This window comes from Protopterus annectens, chromosome 13.part0, assembly GCF_019279795.1.
Source record: "Protopterus annectens isolate FY-2018-M chromosome 13.part0, PAN1.0, whole genome shotgun sequence".
NCBI lineage: Eukaryota > Metazoa > Chordata > Ceratodontiformes > Protopteridae > Protopterus > Protopterus annectens.
The window spans coordinates 502,525,467-502,548,959 of NC_056747.1; the positions used below are offsets into that span (position 1 = coordinate 502,525,467).

General features: G+C 36.8%; 1 protein-coding gene across 1 annotated transcript in view; it reads right to left on the minus strand.

Annotated features, from left to right (window-relative positions):
* The window catches only part of LOC122787923 (dynein beta chain, flagellar outer arm-like), a 5,188,001-nt gene that overhangs the window by 3,458,015 nt on the left and 1,706,493 nt on the right, over positions 1-23,493 (minus strand). Inside the window, exon 43 of the mRNA XM_044054850.1 lies at positions 103-703. Within this exon, the coding sequence (XP_043910785.1) occupies positions 103-703 (601 nt within the window). The remainder of the gene's footprint in view (positions 1-102; positions 704-23,493) is intronic.

Here is a 23,493-nt window from a genome sequence, read left to right on the forward strand (position 1 = left end):
TATTTAAATGTTGCATACACATTTCATAATACATAGAAGAATTCATAACAACTAATTTTCCCCCTTTATCCGAAAGTTTAAAAACAATATTATCATTCCTACCCAGTTGTTTCAATTTATGACATTCATTTTTTGATAAATGATATCCTTTCTCGGTGTTATTAAATTCACACAATTCTTTTTCAATTATCAAATTCATGGCATTATTAAACCTTTGAATGTTAACATTTTTAAATGGTGGCATAAAAGTACTTTTAGTAGATATTGTACTGGTATCAAATATAACATATGCATTATTTTCTACATCAGAATCACAAGAATAAAAGCTATTGTCACTAGATAAATCAGTATTTTCACTAGTCAAATTCATGTAATATGTCTTATTATTATGAAAATATTCTTTTAAATGCATTTTTCGAACTAATCTAAAAAGTTCCATTTTAATTTCATGCATTCTAGGGAAAGCAGTAGGAACAAATTTTAGCCCCTTCTTTAGAACAGACATTTCATCATTGTCAAATTCATAATTAGATAAATTAGCAACATAAGAGTCCAGCATTTCATGTTCAACCTGTGAATTCACAACTGAATGCAATACCTGTTTAGTTAGTCCATCTGCTTCGCTTATATGGACCCTGTCCTTAGTCCCTCTGACTACCATGTCCTTGCCATACTCGTTTTGTGGCACCAAATTCTGTTGCACCTGGTTCATGAAAATTAGATAAAAAAGATTCCGTGTTACCAAGTCTGGGCAAGGGGAGATATTCTCGATCTACATATTCCTCTTCTTCCATCAAAGATGCTCAACTTAATACAGAGTATGTGCTATGATTATGTTGTTGTCCCTGAGTTCTTTGATTCTGGAAACTTACTTTGCGACACTTAGTTTGAATTAGATGACAAAATGAAAGCCTTAATTTCATAGTCATGCAAGTCTCTTTGTAACTTGTTCTTCTTTTTGTGTATTAATTCCTTCTCATAGGAAGCTAGGCGTTCATTAATACTCGCCAAAAATGTCTCCAATGCTGAATCAGAGGTGGTCTTAACCACTTCCTCGCACATTCTCTTGGTCTCTTCCAATATTTTATTTCTCTTATAGTTGTCTCTATCTATTAAAAGAGAGACCAATTCCACACTACACCTATGGGCTGCAGCTATCTACCTGTCATGAAACCTTTGTTCCTGCTCCTCCACAAGTTCAAATGGAGCAGAAGGACTTTTGATAGCTCTCAGCCCTCTAGGGGTAATTTGCAACTCCTGATACCTTTGTAAATTGTTTAAATTATAGAAAGTGGCAGTCTCTTTAAACAGTAACTTTTCTAATTGGGAGCAAAGTTCTTGTGCTGCAGGAAAAGCCGACAATTATGTGCGCTTACCTACTGCTGCAAACGGATTAGTAGTAGTTCGACTGCAAAATTGATTCCTTCTTCCTTAATAAATATTTCAGTAAATTTTCACCAGAAATGTGTAAGGTAATGTGTTCCAAAATCATTACCATTAAACTATCAGTTTCCCCTTTATGTACTAAATTAAAATGATCTGCTACTGGGCTGTTGATTTTTTTATTCTTTATATCCCTGACATGCTCATTAATTCTCTCGCTTAAACTCCTTTTGCTTTCACCTATATAAAAACAATTACATGAACATTTTGTTGCATAAATTATGCCTTTCGTTATACAAGTAACACACTCTTGTGTTTGAAATTTTTTTCCATTAATATAATGGAACATAGGTACTATATATTGGAAAATGGAACATTTGCCACATGGATTAGTACCCAGTCTTCTTATATTAGCTCTCATCAATTCTTTTGGTCTATAGTATCTACTATGTACTAAGAAATCTTTAATGTTATGTCCCCTTTGATAAGATGTTCTTAATTCTATTTCCGATAAACTAAATACTTGTCTCCTAATTATTTTCCAATATTCTCTTAATACTTTACTAAATCTATCAGAAAAAAATGTATATTCAGAAACAAAGAATATGCTGTTGTTCTCTTTAACTAATTTCTTATTACTAATATAACCCTTATTATTCCTTTCACTTTTAGTATTATAATTTTCATAAATCTTCATATAACTGTCCATTATTATTTGTTTATCGTAACCTCTATCTAAGAACATTCTCAAGGCTTTTCAATTTACACCGTTCGAACTGAACAACTGAAAGATTATTGTGAATTTGTTGAGGTGGAGTATCATCAGCTGTTTTACCACAGCAAAACTAGATGGTTGTCATTATTTCCAGGCATTCAGTGGCTGTAGCAGATGTTTCCCGCTTTAAAGTCTTTTTTCTTGTCTCAAAAAAGTCTGCCTATTGTAATGCTAAAGTTCTTTGAAAATGATATGGGTGAAGTTTACCTTTGGCACATGGAGTCACTGATGAGTGTATTCCATTCGCACATTGAAGAAATTGAACGTGAAAACAACTCGTTGCTGGAGGTTATACACTGCCTGAAATATGTTCACACTTTTCTCACATGCCGTGTGCAAGAGAGGTTCATGTCAATTAAGGTGAAAGAACTGTTAACGAAGTTGCATAAAGATGGACTAGAAGACTGTTGTGATGCTTTCTGTACACAAATGGCCACAATATATAGAACATGTCTAGAGTATCTGGAAATGTGGACAGAACCACTGGAGGAGTTCAGTAGATTTGCATGGATGACAACTGAAATTCCAAATTGGAATGAAGTTGAACAAACTGTGTTATATCTCAGAGAAAAGGGCGTGCATGTTGACGATTTCAAATGTTTTGATCAATTTTGCAATTTGAAGAAATTTGTTGAGGCTAATCTTAATGAGAAAGGCTTCAAAGAGATTCTGGCTCACGAGAGATGGATGAAATACTTCAACAGTTGCAAAGACGAGGAATGTTTCTAAGAAATTATTGTGATTGTGGAGTTTTTCTTTGCAATTCCGGCACATAACGCAAACGCTGAATGAGTATTTTCACTGATGCAAAGCCAGTGGACAATGGCAAGGAACAAGTTGTCGGTTGAATCGATCAAAGGAATTATGGTTGTGCAGCAAAATTTTAAGCATATGTCGTGCATACATTTGCACCCAGCCGAATTTACTGAAAGCAATTAGTTCTTCCGAAAAATACGCATGGGCTAAAGCACAGGCTCAGTCAGACTTGTCAGATTTTTCAGGGAACCGAGAAGCATGAGGATATTGATTTCTGCAACATAAACCAACTGTTAATTAAATATATTAAATATAAAATAATGCATTATATATGCCTTCTCTTTTGTCTCGACCCGGCCAGTCAAGAATCTATCGTCCTCTTTTGTATAACCAAATATGGCAAACCTACCTTCTTCTTCTTCTTTCGGCTGTTCCTGTTAGGGGTCGCCGCAGCAGATCATCTGTTTCCATTTCTCCCTGTCCTTTGCATCTTGCACTGTCACACCAACCACCTGCATGTCCTCTCTCACCACATCCATAAACCTTATCTTAGGCCTTCCTCTTTTCCTTTTACCTGGTAGCTTCATCCTTAGCATCTTTTTCCCAATATACTCAGCATCCTTCCTCAGCACATGTCCAAACCAATGTAATCTTGCCTCTCTGGCTTTGTTTCCAAACCTTCCAACCTGGACTGACCCTCTAATATACTTATTCCTAATCTTGTCCACCCTCGTCACACCCAAATCTTAACATCTTCAACTCTGCAAAATCCAGCTCTATCTCCTGCCTTTTTGTCAATGCCACTGTCTCCAACTCATATAACATATTTGGTCTCACTACCCTCTTGTAGACCTTCCCTTTCACTCTTACTGGTACTCATCTGTCACACATCACTCCTGACACTCTTCTCCACCCTCTCCATCCTGTCTGTACTCTCTTCTTCACCTCTCTTCCACACTCACCATTACTCTGAACTATTGATCACAAGTATTTAAACTCAGCCACCTTTGCCACCTCTAATCCTTGCATCCTCACCATTCCTCTATCCTCCCTCTCATTCACACACATATATTCTGTCTTAGTCCTGCTGCCTTCATTCCTCTTCTCTCTAGAGCATATCTTCATCTCTCCACCATTGAGTCCATATAGACCTAAAGTGTTGGGGAACATAGGAATCCAGAAATGTGTTATAGTTCAAAAGTATAAATGGTAGTCCAGTTTTCTTAGATTTAGTATGCATTTAATAGACACTGTTGCATTCAGGTCATACTATTTGTTAGAATGGAGTTTGATTTGCCATTCAAGTTAAATTTTTTCTAGTCTGTCATTGGATTTACCTTCATATGGATCTCCAGTTAGCTGTTCAGTGATGAGGAAGGAAAACTTGTTGTGGCCTGGCTTATCCTTCATGTGCTTTGCTAAGGCGCTATTGGGTAAGTCCTATCTTATGTCCGTGCAATGCGTTGCAATCTGAGTTTTAAATTTATTGATATTTTTGCCAATGTAAAAAGCCTGGCATTTATGGCACTCTGCTCTATAGAGTTGGTGCTGTAGTTTCTGTAGGATTTACATCTGTAAAATCTTTTGTTATAAGTGCAGTAAAAAAACATCTTTGCCACTCATATATTGGCAATACTTACACTAATGCAGACGGCAAGAGAAGGTGCCTCTTGGAAGCTTTGGAGTTATTGGTTTGCTATTATATTCAACGATGTCCTGAATGCTCCTGTTTCTTCTGATGATAAACCTAGGTTTAGATGGAAGTATTTTGCTGAGTGTGTTATTGTTCTGGATAATAATCCAATTCTCTGTGATGGTTTTCTTGTGTTTTTGAAAATTCGTAGACTACCTAATAATCATACTGATGCTGTTAAACCAAAACCAGCCATGAGGAAGTTCTCAACACTAAAAAACATAAAACCTCGTATAATAACCAGCAAGGAAACTTTACCACTGAAATAGCGTCCACTCAGTTTATTAGCCACTTTCTTCACAAAAGACTTCATCAGAATATAAACACATAATAATTCCACCATAGTTAAATACTTACATCCTAATTGCATCCAATTATAAAACAATTATTCAATTAATTCACTTAAAAAATATTCTTAAACAAAAAGAGGTTTATTGGCAAATTAAACTGGTAGCAGACAAGTCCCCAGGGCTCAGTGACACAGTGAATATAAAATGTTTTTTTAAAAAATAAAAGGGTGTATGTTAACAAAGGATATTAAGAGAGATGCTTCTTCTTCTTTCGGCTTTTTCCCGGTTAGGGGTCGCCACAGCGGATCACCTGTCCTCTCATGATTGGCAGTGGAGTTTTACGGTGTCGAGTTGCCAGCCCGGTGCCCAACCTTCGACAGAAGGCACACACACATGCACACACTCACACCTAGGGCCAATTTAGAGTGTCCAATCCACCTACAGCATGTCTTTAGGATGTGGAAGGAAACCAGAGCACCCGGAGGAAACCCACGCGACCACAGGGAGGACATGCAGACTCTGCACAGAAGGCACCCCAGCCGAGAATCAAACCGGAGAACCTCTTGCTGTGAGGTGGAAACACTAACAGCTGCACCACCGTGGTCACCCATTAACAGAGATGCTTAATGGATTTTATTGAATTAATTGAATAATTGTTATTATATGAGGTTTTGTCTTTTTTCATACTGATGCTGTGTTTGTCCCTGTCGTTGATGTTTTTCCTGAGGTGCCTTTGGGGTCTTGGGTCGTGGAGACTGATGTTATCAGGAAAGTTTGGATTCATAGTTTTGCTCTCCACACTGCGTGATGGAATTTATTAATTACTGTGTTTCCCTCTGCTGCATCTACTGTTTTCTTCCCATTTTAACTGTTTTTGTCGTTTGTAGTAGCATTTAAAGAAGTTTTGTTCAATTTATTTATTTTCCTTGCAGGAAATTGTAATGCTGTGTTGTACAGTCACCTGCACAGTGCTAAATCTGCTCCTTTCACTTCATTTTTACTATTTATTGCTCACTAATACCCATGTGGTGTGGAGTGCCACACCTCTAGCAGCCTACATACATATTGTATTCCACTGCATTTTCTGAAAAAGAAACTTAAAAAACATAAAATAGATAAATATAAGTATTTTGTGGACAGTAAATGCTATTAAAACTGCACAAATAGCAATGTTATCAGTAGGAAATATTCTTAACTGTCATAGTACTGCATTTGTAACTTTTTTCATAAAAAATGTAATATACTATAAAGCACACAAACTTCATATTATATTTTTTGTAAACTTTCACAAATTTTCATATCTTGAAAACTGTACAACCAAGATATATATTGCTGGAACATTTTTGTCAAACAGACATAAGCTTACATGACAACAAGAAAGTATTCTATAAGTCTTGTTTATTCAGATATGTATAGACACATGAAAACATTTGTTTAATTGTATAATTAGAAAAATAAATAATACTGGATATCTGTCAATATGTGCAATTTACACTGCAAATACCAAAGACAGTTTTCTTCAACAACATCTAAGCTTTCACTTAATGTCATGCAACAATTTGTAAGTCACTTGTTTTGTGAAGTATTAAGCACATATGGAAATATTGCTTATTTTCATAATTACTAGCAAACGACTAGCAATATTTTCAGTAAAGTGTGATATAAACCAACACTAACAGTGAACTGGCCTGTTTCCCACATTGGCTTGTAATACCAAACACCTCCATAACATGTAGGCCTCCCATTTATGAAAATATGAACATAAATTTGAAAATATAAATAATAATTAGCCAACAAAGATTAATTTCACCACTGCAGAACATCCTAAACTAAATATCTTGCTGTCATTTTGTTAATCAGTCCTTGCCCTTTGTAATACTGTTTATTATTAGCTGGCAAGCCTTTTAGTTAAAGAAGCCAGATCCCAAAAAATTCTGGATGCCATAAGGCAGTATGTGTGGGAAGTGAAAGTATATAAAAAAGGTGTCTTAGGCTTGAGTGAGATGACTTATTTACTGTTACAGCAAAGATATAGCCAAGTTTGTGGTAAGTCTGAGAGATGGTGGTGATTATCCTGTGAGAGAGGATATGTTGCTAGTATTTCTGAATTTAGTGTCCTATGAGACTGTTTACTGGTGATCTGGGCATCACCTTCTGGGCCATTAGGGATCCAACAGTCCAAAGCCTCTCATTTCTGCACAAATCATAGAGTCCAGTAAGTACTTGAATCAGAGATCTGAAATTGCTTCATCAAATAAATCAGTCTGGAGAGAGGGATTTGGCATACATCTACCCCTTCTCTGGAATAAACTTCCTCTCCAGATCAATCAATATGATCCACTATCGTCCTTTAAAAATGATTCAGACAACTGGATTGGTATTCATAAAGTCACTCCCACTAAGACTGGCCTATTGCTCCTTGAAATGGGAGGGAAGGTCTGAGGGTGGGTACTTGCAGGGCCCAGTTGCCTTGTACATTCTATGATTCAGTGATTTGATGGAGTGGGAACCCGTCTAGCACTGACTTCCTATCTTAAAATTGTTGCTTCCTGAGACAGACTTCTCAAAATCCTGAAATTGTTTAAATGGGTAAAGATAATGCCCAAACAAACATTCAATTAATAATATGCTTATATTAAAGTAAATATTTTTAAACAGCTATACATGTGTGCTTATTAGTTAAGTATGTGGTTGTTGCATTATTTAAGGAATAGGAAGTGATGTCTGTACTGTTCTGATGAAGTTCCATTTGGTTATTTTGAGGAATGAAAGCTTTAAACTATATTTGTATTAAAATGATTGGTGAACAGTGAACATGTACTTTGTTATTTTTTAATATGCCTGTTACATAAAATATTAAGTCTTAAGACTCAAACTCTTCTATTGTACTTTATGTACTTTGTAAATGTCAGCCTTTGCATTACATCTATTTGCATAATGTATTTTGTAATTGATTGCAATGTTTTGATGCATGCATCTTATTTTGTCACCTTGGCCTGAGTTGTGGCTGAAAAGGGTCTTTGGACCAGTCCACTTACCTAATTAACAAATGTTAAATAAATGAATCAGGTAAAATGAGACCTACCTTTGCAGTAAGTGTCATGTTATAGTAAGAATAATAACAGACAATTGCAGAGGAGAAGATGACATTTTCTGATTAAATATTGCTTGCCCCTTTTGCTTACCTTCATCAGAGCCAAACAGCTGATGAGCACTACTGAAGGTGTTAATACAGTCAATGTGGTATCCAAGTTGTATCAGGACATCCAGCATATATAACATCCTTTCTCCTTTGTTCTAAGGTTCAGAAAGAAAACCCAGGGAGATGAATACTCAGGCTAAGCAAACTCTAAATAGGTCTTAAGCATACATTAAGTATCTGTCATTAAAGTAACTGTATCTGTGAGATAGACAAGATAGGGATTACTCATAATAAAAGCCCGTAACTCTGATACTCTTCTAGCAGAATTCAAAACAAAGATGTGTGGAAGGGTAGAAAAAAAAAGAGAGGTGGAGATCTCAATGCAGACATGCAGATACAGCCAAGAGGTAAATCTTGATAGAATACATTGCTGTTGGACCAGAGGTGATTTGACCTTAAAAGGGATATGGTTCTTGGAATTCCAACTATCCCTCTATGATTGTCTAGTAGTAATGTTCTTTACCTCTCTTAATACATGCTACACATCCACAGACAAATAATACCCCTAAGAAGTCACAAGATTTGAATATTCAGGCAGTCAGTACAAAAAACTGAAAGGTGGGTTGTATCAAACAGCCCCTGTCTTGTTAGGTCCATCCTGTGAGGTGGCTTATGGTAATGGCCCTTGGCCAATTTCAAAAGAAAGGAGAACTACTATAGCCTAGGCCAAAAGGAAGTCACCATAATTATATTTTGGGAGTCCTTCTACATTATTTAGGATAACCTAGGTTAACAGAACAAAATGTGGAAAATCATATAAGGATATTCCCATCAGTGGGAATGAAAGAACTCTGATATCCAGGCTCCAGTAAGGACTCCTGGAACAGAATGTTATTAACTGTCTTAGTGCTGTAAACTGACTTGTTAGTTGCAGATGTCCTGTACTTTTATTCCTCTAAGACACAGCTGCCAATCAAAGTCTGCTGTATCTATTATTACAGACTGAGCAGGGTCAAGAAGCATAATAGGAATTTGTCACAAGTGAAGCATGGCCAAAGAAACATATGAGTAATAACCATAAAAGCTAGTATTTTGAGGTATTGCCAATGAATACCAAAGATGGATTGGAAAAACTCAGGAACTGCTGTTAGCAACATTTTAGCTGTCCTGTGGAAAGAAAAGCAGCATATGGGATAAGTTCAGAAGACATTCTAGAAAGCATATTGTGAGAAAGAATTAGCAAAGCCTTTTCCAAGCTCATGAGAAAAGCCAGGCAGAAAAACAGATCTTTAAAAATAAGGCAGTCTTCTAATAAGGAAGCACAAAATAACTGCCCTGCCTTATGCATAGACTCATAAACATACCAGATCCTTTTTGAGCACCCTAGAGGAACTGACCCACAAAAGAACAAACCAACAACTTGAAAATGTAAACCAGATGAAGAAAAAGATAACATTGTTCGATAACATTGAAAAGTGAATATTTATAAAGAAAAGTATACGCCAGTCTCCAATTTCCTAATTTTTTGTGGACCTGAGGAGGGAATGCAATGTGCTGCCTCAGAACTGTCCTAGAGCCAATGATTTATAAAGACTCTTCTGGATGCGAGGGTGGAGAAATGGTGGCTCAAGTATGGGCATCTATTCAGACTGAAGACTAAGATAATGCCAGCTTTATGGAGGACCCTTGTAACCATATGAAACTCCCTGTCACAGCTTAACTGAACTTGTATTTGCCTTCCTAGACAGCACATTTTGATTCCTCAGTAGCAGAAAGATTTATGTGATATTTGGTTTTAGGGATAGAATAGAAGGCTAGTTCTTTAAAACATTTTCAACCCCTTATATAAGGAAGCATACAGGATCTCAACAATGAAATCACCTGGAAATTTGAAGAATTCATCCAGGCTTCTGGAGCTGACATTGCTCTACAACAGGAGCTATGCAGACGGCATTAGAAATGTCATAAGCACATCCTAGAGAGTTCTTAAATAACTAAGACACATAAACACATCCTAGAGAGTTTTTAAATAACTGAAACAAACAGAGTATTGATGGATTAAGAATAAACCAGTAAACAAAATAAATTTGTTAATCTGAGACTCCAATATCATTTATCAGATTTATAAGGAATAAATGACTGGTTGTCAGGTAAAATGCTGGCTGTAAAGAAAGCATAATTACCAAATGCAACGAAGGAGGAACAGCCCCAATAAATTACAATTGAGGTATTATATACATTTTAAAACTGAATTCCCTCATTAACTTCTTACAAGTCCAAACATTTTGAAGATCCCTCCCAAAAAATTAGAAAGTGGCTAGAAGGATGGCCTCTTTTACAGGAAGAAACTCCTTAGAGCATATTAGCAAAGAAGAATCCCCCCGTCCCTTCTCTGATGCTGGCAAAAGTGTTTCTCCTCTTCATGAGCAGAATATCTGAATAGTCCCAGAGGATATGCCTGTTATTAATGACATTCCAAGGAACTCAACTGAGGGACTAAGAGAAAAATTAGTTGTCCGAAAAAACAACAAATATCCACATCGGAGTCACTCATCAACAGCTGAGGCAAAAGGAGCCTGAAACAATACAGAAGCCCCTCAAAGAAATGTTTTTGCCCTTGCTGCCCAGGGAAGAAAAAAATCAAATTATCCTGACCCAGTTCCATGTCCTAACTGTAACAGGTGCCTGATAAATGGATAACAGAGTAAAAAATAATCTGTCTTACCTTATTTCAAAAAGTCAATCTTTGAGGTAAAGAATTACTAGTTTTTAAACAGTCATCCAACTTATTGACCTCAGATCATAGACAGTAGCTTAGATACAAAGTTCCACTTTTTTCACAATAGAAGGGGAAACATAACAAAAGAATACCCAAAGGGAAGCAGGACAGTCTTTCACCGGTAAAAAGTGTTTGACAAGCAGATAACAAGCCTTGACAGATTCAGTGTTATCTCCTGACATGAAAATTGAGATAGATGAAAACACATTTAGTGATGTCCATAAAATACTGTGCCTTTAGCCCCTAGTAATCAGTATGGAAAGACAAATAACACTTTTGTACACAAACACTGATAATGTACAAAGTAATTCCCACCGTGAACCAGGGCTAAATGTCAATCACAAAAGATGCCTGAATAGTGGATAACAAAAAGTGAAAGAGCAGGTTTACCTCCTGACAAACATTTTCTATTTTGGGAGTAAAACCTTTTGTTATACTATCTGTTTGCTTATCCATTTGTTATACTTTCTGCTGTTGTTTTTGTGATAACTACCAAACACCAAAGTCCCAGCCCCTAGAATCATATTTCAACAAAGAATGCACTTTCTCCTCATAAACAGTGGCATTAAAGAAGGGGAATCCCTACTAGGATTCAGAAATGTGTTATCAATGAAAAACAGCATCTGGTACACTGATAGTTGAGCTTAGAAATTGATGCCTTCTGAATTAAAATTAGTGTTTCAGGAAAAATAATACATAGACAAGCACTAAATAAACTAGAACCAGCCTCTAACTATGCTTTTATCCAGAAGCAGTACACTTTTTCTTACAAACAGTACACATATCCCAGTAAATCCTCACAGGGACCCAAAACCAACTTGTCAGAAGAAATGTTGTTAGCAAAGCTTAGTGAAATTGCTAAAACATTCTGATGGAAAATTACAATTTTGAGCTAAAATGTTTAAAAGACAACCCATAAAACTAAAAGACAAAGCCCTGAATAATGAATACTGACGTCAAACATAAATTTCCTCCATAAAAAGCAATATTTTGTCACAATATGGCATGACAAAAACTCTTGGTGTCGAGGTGACATTGGGATGCAATTAAATTCAAAAGTGAGCTACACTGAAATCTCAAATGGTAGAATAATATTCATGAATAATATTCATGACAGCATTTTTTACTTTGCAAGGATAGCTCTCAGGAAGATTTATCAAGAACTCTGAAAGGAAGATTGCACCATGAAAAAAGCACGCATTCATTTCAGAACAACCAAATTTCATGCTGCATTATATTGTGTTTAAACTGTAAACAATGCAGCACATGTTCAGAATATTTATATTTGTATCTGTAATTATACAAAAAAATAAAACACAAAAATTGTTTTGTCAGTGGAATTATGACATGATCAAGAATCCCTGTACTGACAGGTGCAATATTCTGCAGTCAACCTCAGCACAGAACTGCAAGAAAGAAAGAATGACAATCTCAGATGAATACTGCATCTAGAACAAAAGAAAATTTCCTGAGTGATTTGTCAATAACCCTCAAACTGAACTGAGATACTACCTTATATACATAGGCATGCACAGCCATTTCACGGTGACCTTTTGTCATATTGCATTATATTGTTTTCATTATGGGTAGGAAATGGACTTCTGCTCAGAAGGAAGAATGCAGCATATGTTCAGATTATAAATTTTCAGAATTTAAATAATATCAGAAGCAAAATCATACCCATTTCACCAGACAATGCAAAATGTTTAACATTGCAAAAATGTCCTGACCAAAACTCCCTGTACTGATTGGGACAATATGGTACACGCATATTCAGCACTGACATGCACTGATATCCCTATAGGTAAAATACAAGTTTAAAGTTGCATTTTGAGCATCAAGTTGTAATTACCTGAAAGTTCTACTAATAAGTTCAACTGTGACAGACATATGCACAAGGATTCACTACTACATTTTTATTAAATCCCATTTTATATAGTAATATAGGTACATACACTTTAAGAGAAATTAAACGATAGTAAAATTTTTCATCCAGTTTACTTATATGTTTTCCTTTTAATAATTATTCACTTCATCAATACATGAATAGCTACATTTCTGCATTCCATAAACCTCAATCCTCCTCCTCCTGAGCATTATCCTGCATGATTTGTCCCCACAAATTCTATTTCTATGTAATTTGGTTAATCACTTGTCTAAAGAACCCACCTACAATTCTTTTATCTCCTTTACAATAGTCAGTATTTGAATAACAGTTGGTTTAGATTTTGATTTCTAATTATCCAGTAATTGCTATTTCTAGAAATTGTCCTTTATATATACTTTTACAAAGCACTACAGCTTGACTCCTTCTCTAGGTCTAGATAAGGCTTTGCTAGGGACTCCTGGACCATTACCCATCCACTTCCCAAATTTTGTAAGCTAGAGTAGGCTTTGAGACAGTCATTCTATTTTTATGACTTAAGCCCTTGACCTGCTTGGTCAGAAAGCATTGTGGTCATTCAAGCTGGGTTAAGTGTTTAGGCAAATATACATCGAAGAGGGCATTATATTTGATGATCACTCTAATAAGTGCCAACTACAGTGGAATGATTACATCCCTGGTCCTGTACTCCATACCCTTACTAATAAGCTGTGCAGTGAAAAAGGACGTTCTTACAATAGTGGATGCATAGTGACTGAAGGACTGCTTATTGTCCATATAGGTTCCCAGGTCCCTAACTACAGAATCAATTTTTGAGGTGTTCTATCAATGTGACAGCTGCAGGGACATCATGCCTGTCAAATGATAAAATTATACATTTATTAGCATTTCGTATCAGTCCATCATTATGATACCAGCAATTTCTTTGAGAGTGGCCCTAATTATGAACAGATTATTTTGAATCTTCAGGTAGGCACAGTTCATTATTGATAAACAAATTAGCTTACAGTTTAATTCCAAAGAAGTATTTCAATGAACATGATAGCAGCTCAATAACTGTTAAGCCATTAGATGGAATACTAATTTTTCCTTATGTTAAAGATACTTTCTATCCCATATCTCTGAAAGACTTACAGGAATGCTGTTTTACTGCATACTGCTTTAGTTGTAATTTGAAGATAGTAAGTTGCATTTTTAGAGAAGGCTAATATGTAAAGGGATCTGGTTAACTGAGTGCAGCCTATATTTTCTAAGGATAAAAATACAATCTCCATTACAGAGTCTGCTCTTTGAAGATGGACAGTATCCACTATTAAGCAGCTTGTAAGCAAGGGTGTTAAGCAGTTGCTCATTTTTGCTGAAACTGTTCATAGGTTCATAGGTGTGTACTAGGCTAATGGCCCTGGAGCCTTTACAAGTCTAGCCCATAGACGTGCCCTGGCATCGTGCCACCCGACGTTAGTTCCCAGACAGTGCCTCTATCAAGTACAGCCACTGGAGTGATCCCTGGGGTGAACTTTCTATTACCCATCCACTCATCAAGATTTCTCTTGAATCCCTTTTGACTTTATCTGACTTGAGGCCATTGTTTATTCTGTAAATAGTTCATTCAATTCACTCTTATTTGATCTGTTATATTTACTATTTTTTGTTTAAAAAATAAAGATTTTTTTAATAAAATTATTTGAATAAAAAAAAAAGATTTCTCTTGAAGAGGGATAGTGAGGTGCTCTGCTTGACATGTAAGGGAAGTCTATTCCATAGCATGGGCAGTCTCTGGGTTATGAGCCTCTCCTCCAGCATGTTTTGTTGATTGTGCTAATGAGGTTGAGGTCTCTGGAGTGTGTGGTGCGGAGGGATTGGGATTTCTTTACATGTAGCATTGTTAACAGAGCTGGGTCAGACATGGCTTTGTAAGTCAAGCAGAGATCACCTCTTAGTAGATGATATGAGACAGAGAATAGCTGGAATTTTTTGATTCTGTCCATGAAGGACATGTGTTTAAGGCCTAAGCTTCTCTTCGTGAGGTACTTTTTTGGCCTCCCCAGCTGTTGCAGGTGTTTAATGAGCTACATGCCAAATGGGGCACTATACTCAATGATTGGTTTAATGAGGGAAGAGTAGAGAGAGACGATGACCTCTTTCTTCCTGGATGCAAAACCCTCAGTAATGAGATGTGCCACATAGAAGGACTTTCTACCACAGTGGCAATGTGGTGGTCAAAGGACAGGTTGTTGTCAACCTGTGTCCCCAGATCTCTTATAACGCCTTCAATGTTCAGTGGGCTCCCAGTGATGTGGTAATTAGTGGGAACTGAGTTTTTCCCAAAGGGGATGATGACGCATTTTTTGACATTAAGCTTAAGCCATGGTTTCGACACCAGTCATTGGTCTCAGTGAGGCCTTCCTTTAGGATGTCTGCATCACTTGGGGAGTTAATAATGGCTCCCAGCTTGCAGTCATCTGGGAACTTGGTCAGCCAGAGTCCCTCTGTGTTGGCCTGGACTTCTGAGAAGTAGATGCCAAACAGGAGAGGACCCAGGACCGATCCCTATCGGACTCCACTTGTGACTGGTTGGCAGTCTGACTTTCACACTGTGGGTTCTATATGTGAACCAATTTGCAACCCAGCTAATGATATAGGGGTTGATGCCTAGTTTGGTGAGTTTATCAATAATTCCTGAGAGAGGAATGGTATTAAAGGCCTTGGCCAGATCAGGGTAGGTTGTATGAACTGCCTTACCCTCATCCACATCTCTGGTGACTGACTCAAAGAAGTCAACCAGGTTGTTGAGCAGGTATGATCTACCTTTCACAAAACCAAATTGTGTGGGATCTAGAGTTTGGAGATTCCCTATATCCTTGTTAATTAGGTCCATGATGACACGCTCCATAGCCTTACATATCAGACTCGTCAGGTTTATGAGGTGATAATTCCCTGGGTCTTTAGTCATTCCCCCTTTATGGAGATGGATGATTGTAGCAGTGCACCATTCGGTAGGTGAGGCTGTGAGTAAACAGGGCACACAGATGTGGTGACAGTTCACTTTGTAGTTCATGTAGAACACAGCCAGGGATATAGTCGGGTCCCATGGAAGCTGTATTCTTGGCTTTGGGAAATGCAGCTTTAACCTGTGCTGCAGTAATGCTGGGTGCCTGGCATTCTTCCTGTATTGTCATTGGTCCTTTAGGTGGGAGAGAGGTGTAAAGTTGGTACTGAACCTGTCAGCCAGTATGTTAGCAACATCTGTTGGCTCAGTATAGGAGGTACTGTTGTGCAGTAACTCAGAGTAAATCTGGGTTTTGCCATGGAGATTCTTGGTATAACTACAGAAGGCATTGTGGTTGTTTTAGTGTCTGCTGCAATTCTGTCTTCATGGCTGGCTTCAGAGGTTTTGATGAGAGAGCTCAACTTTTTGTTGAGGCTAATAAGGGAGTTTTTCTAGTCTTGGGATTTCAGCTTTTTCTGCAACAGTTTCTTCCTGCTGTTGGAGAGTTTATTAATGGCAAGGGGCCACCAGATTGGCTTCCTTTTTTTGGAGGAGAGCGTCTTGGTTCTGTTGGGTATGGCTAGTTCCATGCATTTATGTATGTGTTCGTACAGTGCATTGGTGTATGATTCAGCAGTTATGCATCTATTTTCCATTGGCATGGGTGCTGTGAAGTTAGCCACCTCTGTTTTTAGGAGGCCAAAGTCAGCTTTGGAGAAGTTGTTCATGGTGGTTACCTTTGTGTGTGTGTGTGTGGGGGGGGGGTTGAGATGTTGATTTCCAAGGTGATTAGTTTGTGGCTAGATCTAACCAGAGAGGAATTAACTATTGGTGTAGAGCAACAGTTCCCATGTTAGTGATAACCAGGTCAAGGATGGTGCTTCCTCTAGTGGGGGTAAGAATGAGCTGGTCCAGGGCATTGGAACTGATGAATTCCAGGAACCATTAGGCCAGTGTACTGGTGCATGAGTAATTTTCCCAGATAATGGAGTGGTAGTTGAAGTCACCTACCATGAGAGTGTTGGGTTAGACCCTAATAGTTTCCAGAGTGCTTAGGAATGTGGAGTGAGAGTCTTGGGACATGGTTTTGGACCTATAGCAGGTTATGACCTGAATCACCGTGTTACACAATGTTAGTTGTACATGAAGTATCTCAGATGTGTTATGCTGGGCTACTAGTCTGGGGGTGTACGTACCCTTTATGAATATAGAGACACCACCACCTTTGGAGCTTCGGTCCATGTTCTGGGGCCAAAAGGTGTGGAATGAGTTATAGCCTGGTAGTGGAGGGGTGCTTTCTGCTGCTTTAAACCAGGTCTCTGTTACAGCACAAATGTCAATGTTCTCCATTTTGAGGAGTGCTTCGAGCGATTGCATCTTGAGATTTAGACTTCTAGCACTGAGCAGCATGACCCCCAGATTGCATTTATTTATAGTTGTTACAGTGGTAGTTTGGTCTTTGGAACACTGCCTAAAAAAGGCACTATAGGGGTGGGAAGAGCCTTAGCCAGCACCCTTATGGGCCTTCTCGGTTGCTACCAGGGCTGATGAAGTATAATATTTTATTCTTGGTGGTTTGTAATTATGTAGTATTATCCTCTGTGTCTGCAATAATAAGGGACAGTCTGTATTGAATCCCAGGAATAAGTACATTGATGGTTATGGAGTCTTTGACTTCTGTAGTGAGGAGACTGGATTTTCAATAGGCTGCTTTAAATTATCTTTGCACTTCATAAGCTTGAGTCTTAATATGAAGAATAAAATACTGAGAAGGATCTAACACTTTGTAAGTATCTCCGAGAGGTGGTTGTAGGCAAGATCATAAAAGAAAGATCAGTTAAAAACTCTTATTTTAGAGACAGTATAGCATCTATAACCAAGGATTCCTCAACATCTAATCCCAACTCTGCAGGACAGCCACATATTACCATATCCACTTTCACCTTCAAACGTGTGTGGATATCCTATAACTACTCTTAAACAAACTTAAACAATGCTCTTTTTCAGCTGATGACCTTCCAAGTGAGTACCTAAAAATAGCAGCCAATAGCATTGGTACCCTGTCTCAATCCTTATGAATAGGTCAGACTAGGTATCCCACATTCCCTCTCTCTAGATAAAGTCACACATTATCCCTTTGTACAAAGGAGGAAATTCAACAGACATTACTAACTTTAGACCTATAGCACTCTGATCTTCCCTTGCCAAAATACTTGAAAAATGTTTTCAAAAACAGTTGCTAGACTATCTCCTGCAGGAAGAACTCCAATCCCTTACACAACATGGATTCCGTCCTTCCCATAGTACTAGCACTGCCCTTCTAACTTGTGTAGATACTGTCAATAAAGCCAAAGATAATGGCAAAATAGTATTTTCATTATTTCTATTCTTGTCTAAAGTCTTTGGCAGAGTTTGTCACAGCAGACTTTTACTTCAAATGTCCATAGCAGGTCTCTCTCAGCCATCCCTTCTGTGGTTTAAAGGGTACCTGTCCAATAGGCATCAGTCAGTAAAATGGTACTCCATGCTCTCTTCTTACCTCCCAGTCACCATCGATGTACCAGAAGGCTTTATTCTTGGCCCCCTTCTCTAACATTTTCACTAACACTCTCTATACATCTACACACCAGGCCACCCTAATACAATGCACAGATAATTCTACTGTCATTTGCACATCTGACATCATGGTACACCTCCAAAAAATTATTCAGGAAACTTTAACAGCCAGAGAAACATGGCTTTGTAACTCGCAACTCATGCTCAACCCAAAAAAGTTAAATATATCTGCAAAATGTGTACTGAGAACAGGCCTGTCTACTTTGAGGATTTCTGGGTACAGAGTGTGGAAGTAGTGATTGTTAATTGAAATGGATTTTTTCTGACAGTTCTTGCTCTCTTGTCTTGGTAACAGTTTTGAAATAGAATGGCGGGTACAGTATTAGTTTGTGAAGTGATGCAAAAGGAGTAACTGGTGGAGTATGAGTGAAGTTTTGAGATAGGAGAATGGATATGTTTCTAGCAATAATGTTAACATAGCTAACAAAGGTTTGGATGCAAAGGATTGTTTGGGAAATATGGTTTTGTTACTTTTGCGCTTTTGGATTTAATAAAGTGCCAAAATTTTAGTCTAACAAAGGTAATTTAGTTGTTTCTGTCATAGGAACTTTGCTTTGGATGATTTTATATCTATTATAGCTTATTACCTAAGAAGAAGAAATTTGTTGTGCTTAAGGATATAACACTGATCAGCTTTCTATTTTTTCCAGAGCAATTCTCTGACTTTTATAAGATTGCTCAGCTCTTTACTGGGCCAGGGGACGTCCTTTCTTGACATCTTTTTTTTTTTCATAGGATATAGCCTATGCTGGGGAAGCCCTTCCTTGACATCTTATTTTTTTCATGGGATATAGCCCATCTTAGATGGGTACAAACAGATTACTGAATGTGGATAGGGCAGTGGTTGGGTTGGTGCACTGGTAAACAGTGGTCCAGTCACTGTGGCTATATTAATTCAGTAGGACTGCATGAGTTAGTGTTGAAAAACTTCTTGACATGATGGTTTGTGAAAGGAGATTGGTAGCTCTAAATGCTTAGGTAAAGAGAAAAGAATCATGACCTTGACCATTCATGAAATTAGAAAAAATATTCAGGGTATGTAGTATGTTAGGATTATTAGAAGGACATTTACTATGGAGATAATTTTGATATGAGTGGTTAGTACATGCATTCACTAATTGTGTCATGTTTAGAGAGAGCTCATCTGAATAATTGACCTTTAGAGTCCCCTTTCCAGTTCATGTTTAACTCCCCCATGATGATCAATGTCCTGTGCTTAATGAGGTGTGTGACATTATTGATAGCAGACTGCATTAAGCTGAAGAATGTAGGTTAGGGTAGTATAGATGGAAACTTGTCAGTTTTATTATGACTGTCCTGAGAGAGTTCATTTAGAACTCACTTGAGGCTACTACCCAAATTGGAATTATTCTAACAATAAGCTTAGCATATGAGAGAAGCACATGTTCTCAGCATTACCTCTCCACCTTGTCTAGAGGCCAGTCTGCTGTCACCAAAGATTGTGTACATTTTTCGTATTTCAACAGACATACTTAAGTTAGTCTTCAGCCAGGTTTCTGTGTCTCCAATTATATTTGTATTGTGCGGAATGGAGACAATTACCTTTCTCTTCTCCATCACGCATCCAACTTTTGCTATCTACTTGAGGAAAAAAATCTCTGAAGTCCATGCAAACATTCTCAAGCAAACATCCTAGGCCTTCCAGGCTTTGCTGCATATGTGGGAGTTGTATAGATGATGTCATGTTGTTCCTTTGTAAATTGTGTTTCTACCCCGCCCGCATTATGTCTAAGCTCCTCTGACTGATTCTTATAATTATATCCTTCTAATTATCCATTTTAAAAAGCAGCTTCATCTCTAGACTCAACTAAAATGTCTACCAGAGATGGCCTTTTACTTACCACCACCCTATATCTTTTTCTTTGCCTATGCATTATCAAGATCTACTACAGATGACAGTTTTTAACCTGCAGTTCAAACTTCTGCTTGGCCTCATTAAACTCTATTACCTTACCAGCCCTAGTTATTTCATCCTAATATGTTGGTTCCTTTGCAAATTTTCTCCCATAAATTCCAGACCCTCTTTCTTATTTTTATATCCCTGTTTGCCATCATCCCTAATGGTAAAATCTCCTTTTTCCACTCATTTTGTTGGATTAGTTCTTAAAATACATTCTGCTACTTTAAAACTACTATTCTATATGGTTGCTGTTATTCTCCTTAAGGACCTGCATCCAAAATCCTACTCTTCTCTTATAACATGAACTACCTGTCTATTTTGGAATCCTGCTCTGTTTCAGTATCATCAATTTCCACTTTGATTTATAAAATTCTACTTGTGTTCTATATATTTTATATATATATATATATATATATATATATATATATATATATACATATGTGTGTATATATATATATATATATATATATATATATATATATATATATATATTTGCACACATATATATTTATATATATATATATATATATATATATATATATATATATATATACGAACATTAACTGTGTAGCTCTAAAGTATCTCTTCAAATCAAGCAATCCTAAACCACCTTGTTCTAAGAAAAAAATCAACTTAGTCCACTTAATTTTCATCACTCTTTATTAAATATTATCCACAACTTTGCCTCTGGTTGATAAAAATTTGCATGACCTCTATATAAAACTAAAGGGACTAAAACCATTGTCATTGCTTGTATATTGCCATCCATACCCATAATCAAGAAATTCCAGTTTCTCAATTTTTGTATTACCTTTTTAGACTCTTCCCAGAAATCCTTAGCTGACATCACAGAATTATTTTCAATCTATTCTCTTAAATACTTCATCTTATCCTCTTCCCATAAATGTGGGATAATTGAACCAATTTTTGTGTAGATACATAATTTACTGTCATTACTTTTGCTTACACTATCATTAATTTTATAGCCGAGATATATCATTATATCCTTGAATTTGTGAGTTCCTTATTTTTTTTTTTGTTAGTGCCACTAAATATAAATCATGTAAAAAAGATGAAAGAGGACAACCTGCCTGGTTCCTTTGTTCAAATGCAGCTTGTCAGAGAGGAATCCGCCCAACTTAATTTTTGCCTCTAACCCTACATATATCCTCATATTAACCATATAATTCTATCAGAGAATGCAAAGGCTACTATTTCCCTATACATAAAATCCCATCTGACTCTACTTACTGCTTCCCTCTGTATCATCACTGTTCTATTAATGTAGACAGAAATGCCACCCTCCAGAAATCCACAATGATCCACATCAATAAATTTTGACAACACCCGTGCCATGCTGTTATCTAGCATAGACACAAACACTTTATAATTATGGTATAAAATTTAAATGTATCTATATCAAGCTGGGTCTAAACAGTCTTACATTATTTGGGTAATGCAGCCACCATGGCTTTCTTCCAAGATCCTAGCACTTTCCCTCCTTTTAAAATGCTATTAAACAAAATCTTCCAAATCTTTAGCACTTTCTTCCTTCCTTCCCAAAACCCAAACTTCTAGGTATACCCTCTATTCCTGGAAATTTCCCTGTTGATTGATTATACTTTTTTTATCTCATCTCTTCCCATCTTAGCTACTTATTGTCGAGTCTCTTCTATCAAATAGCCTTGGCATAATTCTATAAATATTTTCATTTGTGCCTTTTCCTGGTTTCAGTATTCTTCTGTTTTATACAAATTTTTCATAAAATTCCTGAAAAAATGTATAATACTGTTATAGGATCTCTGGTTATTTTTCTTTTTGAAGACTTCCTACATTTGGCAACAAACCTTTTTTTCTTTCTGTTGCCTAAGTCTTTGTACTAAAAGTGAAATAAACAGATCAGTTTTTGTGATATGGAGTTGTGATCAAAAAACTTACTTAACAGCAGCATCATGCATACTATCTAAATACTCTCCAATTCTCACTTGTTGTTTCTTTCCTGGTCTCTTCTTTATTCTGCAATACTTCAAAATTTCTCAACCCCTCCATACAATCCCTCTTTCTTTTTTCCAGTATGTATTGCCATGTTTTACAATCCATTTTCATTGCTCCCACTCGCTAGCTGCCCCTTCTAAAGATACTGGCAGATTCCATATTAACTTTTAAATCATTTCCACTACCCAGTCCTTGAATTCTTCTCTTCTTAACAGAGAAGTAGGAAATGCCAGTGTCTCATATTTTACTTAAGTACACTGCATATGTATCTTAGTTTTTAACAGTGCATGAGCTGAAATAGTTACATGTCAAAGTTTTCAATTAAATACACATAGTCCTGTAAAATATAATTTCTATCCAGTTTAGCCCTGTTATTGTACCTTGCAGAATGATAAGTAAACTCTGTCTTTGTTCCTGTTACTGAAATCACATCTTCCATACCAAGTATTCTCATATATGTCCTCAGAAATGTACCCTCTTTTGTTATATTTCACTTCTAGCTCCCTCTGATACATCCTCATTATTGCAAATTAGGATCTAATGCCCACCCATAAATAATATGCCCTGCTGAAAGCTTATTTCTCCTTAAGTACAAACAAGCATAATCACCCCTCCCCCAGTCAATAACCCCTTACTACAACAAATATACCATTATTATCTTTTTTATATCTTCTGTCACTGCTGGAGCCCATCTAGCAAACAGTATTATTAGTCACCTTTTATTTTGTCCCTGATATTCCCCTAATGTCCATACCGAAATCCTTTCTTTGTCAAAGACACATTCACATTTGTATCCAAATGTGTTTCCTACAATATTACTATTTGCACCCTGCATTTCTTAATATAATTCAATACTCCTTTAATTGTAAGGCCATTTAATTCTACAGTAATATGAGCAGAGAGTGACCATTATAACAGAAAGTTATTATTTCCACCAACTGTACATGAGAGTTCCTTGAATCTATACTTCCTACCTTTCATTTACATGCACAAGATAAAGTTTTGCAGGCTGATCTCATATGTAGTTGCTTTTTCCTCATCACCATTTGAACATATATCACATTTTCAAGACTGTTTGCTTTAAAAACAAAAAAAACCCACTCAAACAAAAAAATTAAACATGTTTGCAGAAGCACCTGTTCATTTTTAATTAACAACAAATATCCAAAACTATATACATTTTTTCAAAAACTGGAGTTTACCCCTCCAGGCGGCAGTTTTACCAAACTGATGGCTGTATCCACAGATACTGCCTATTCTAAAATTTAG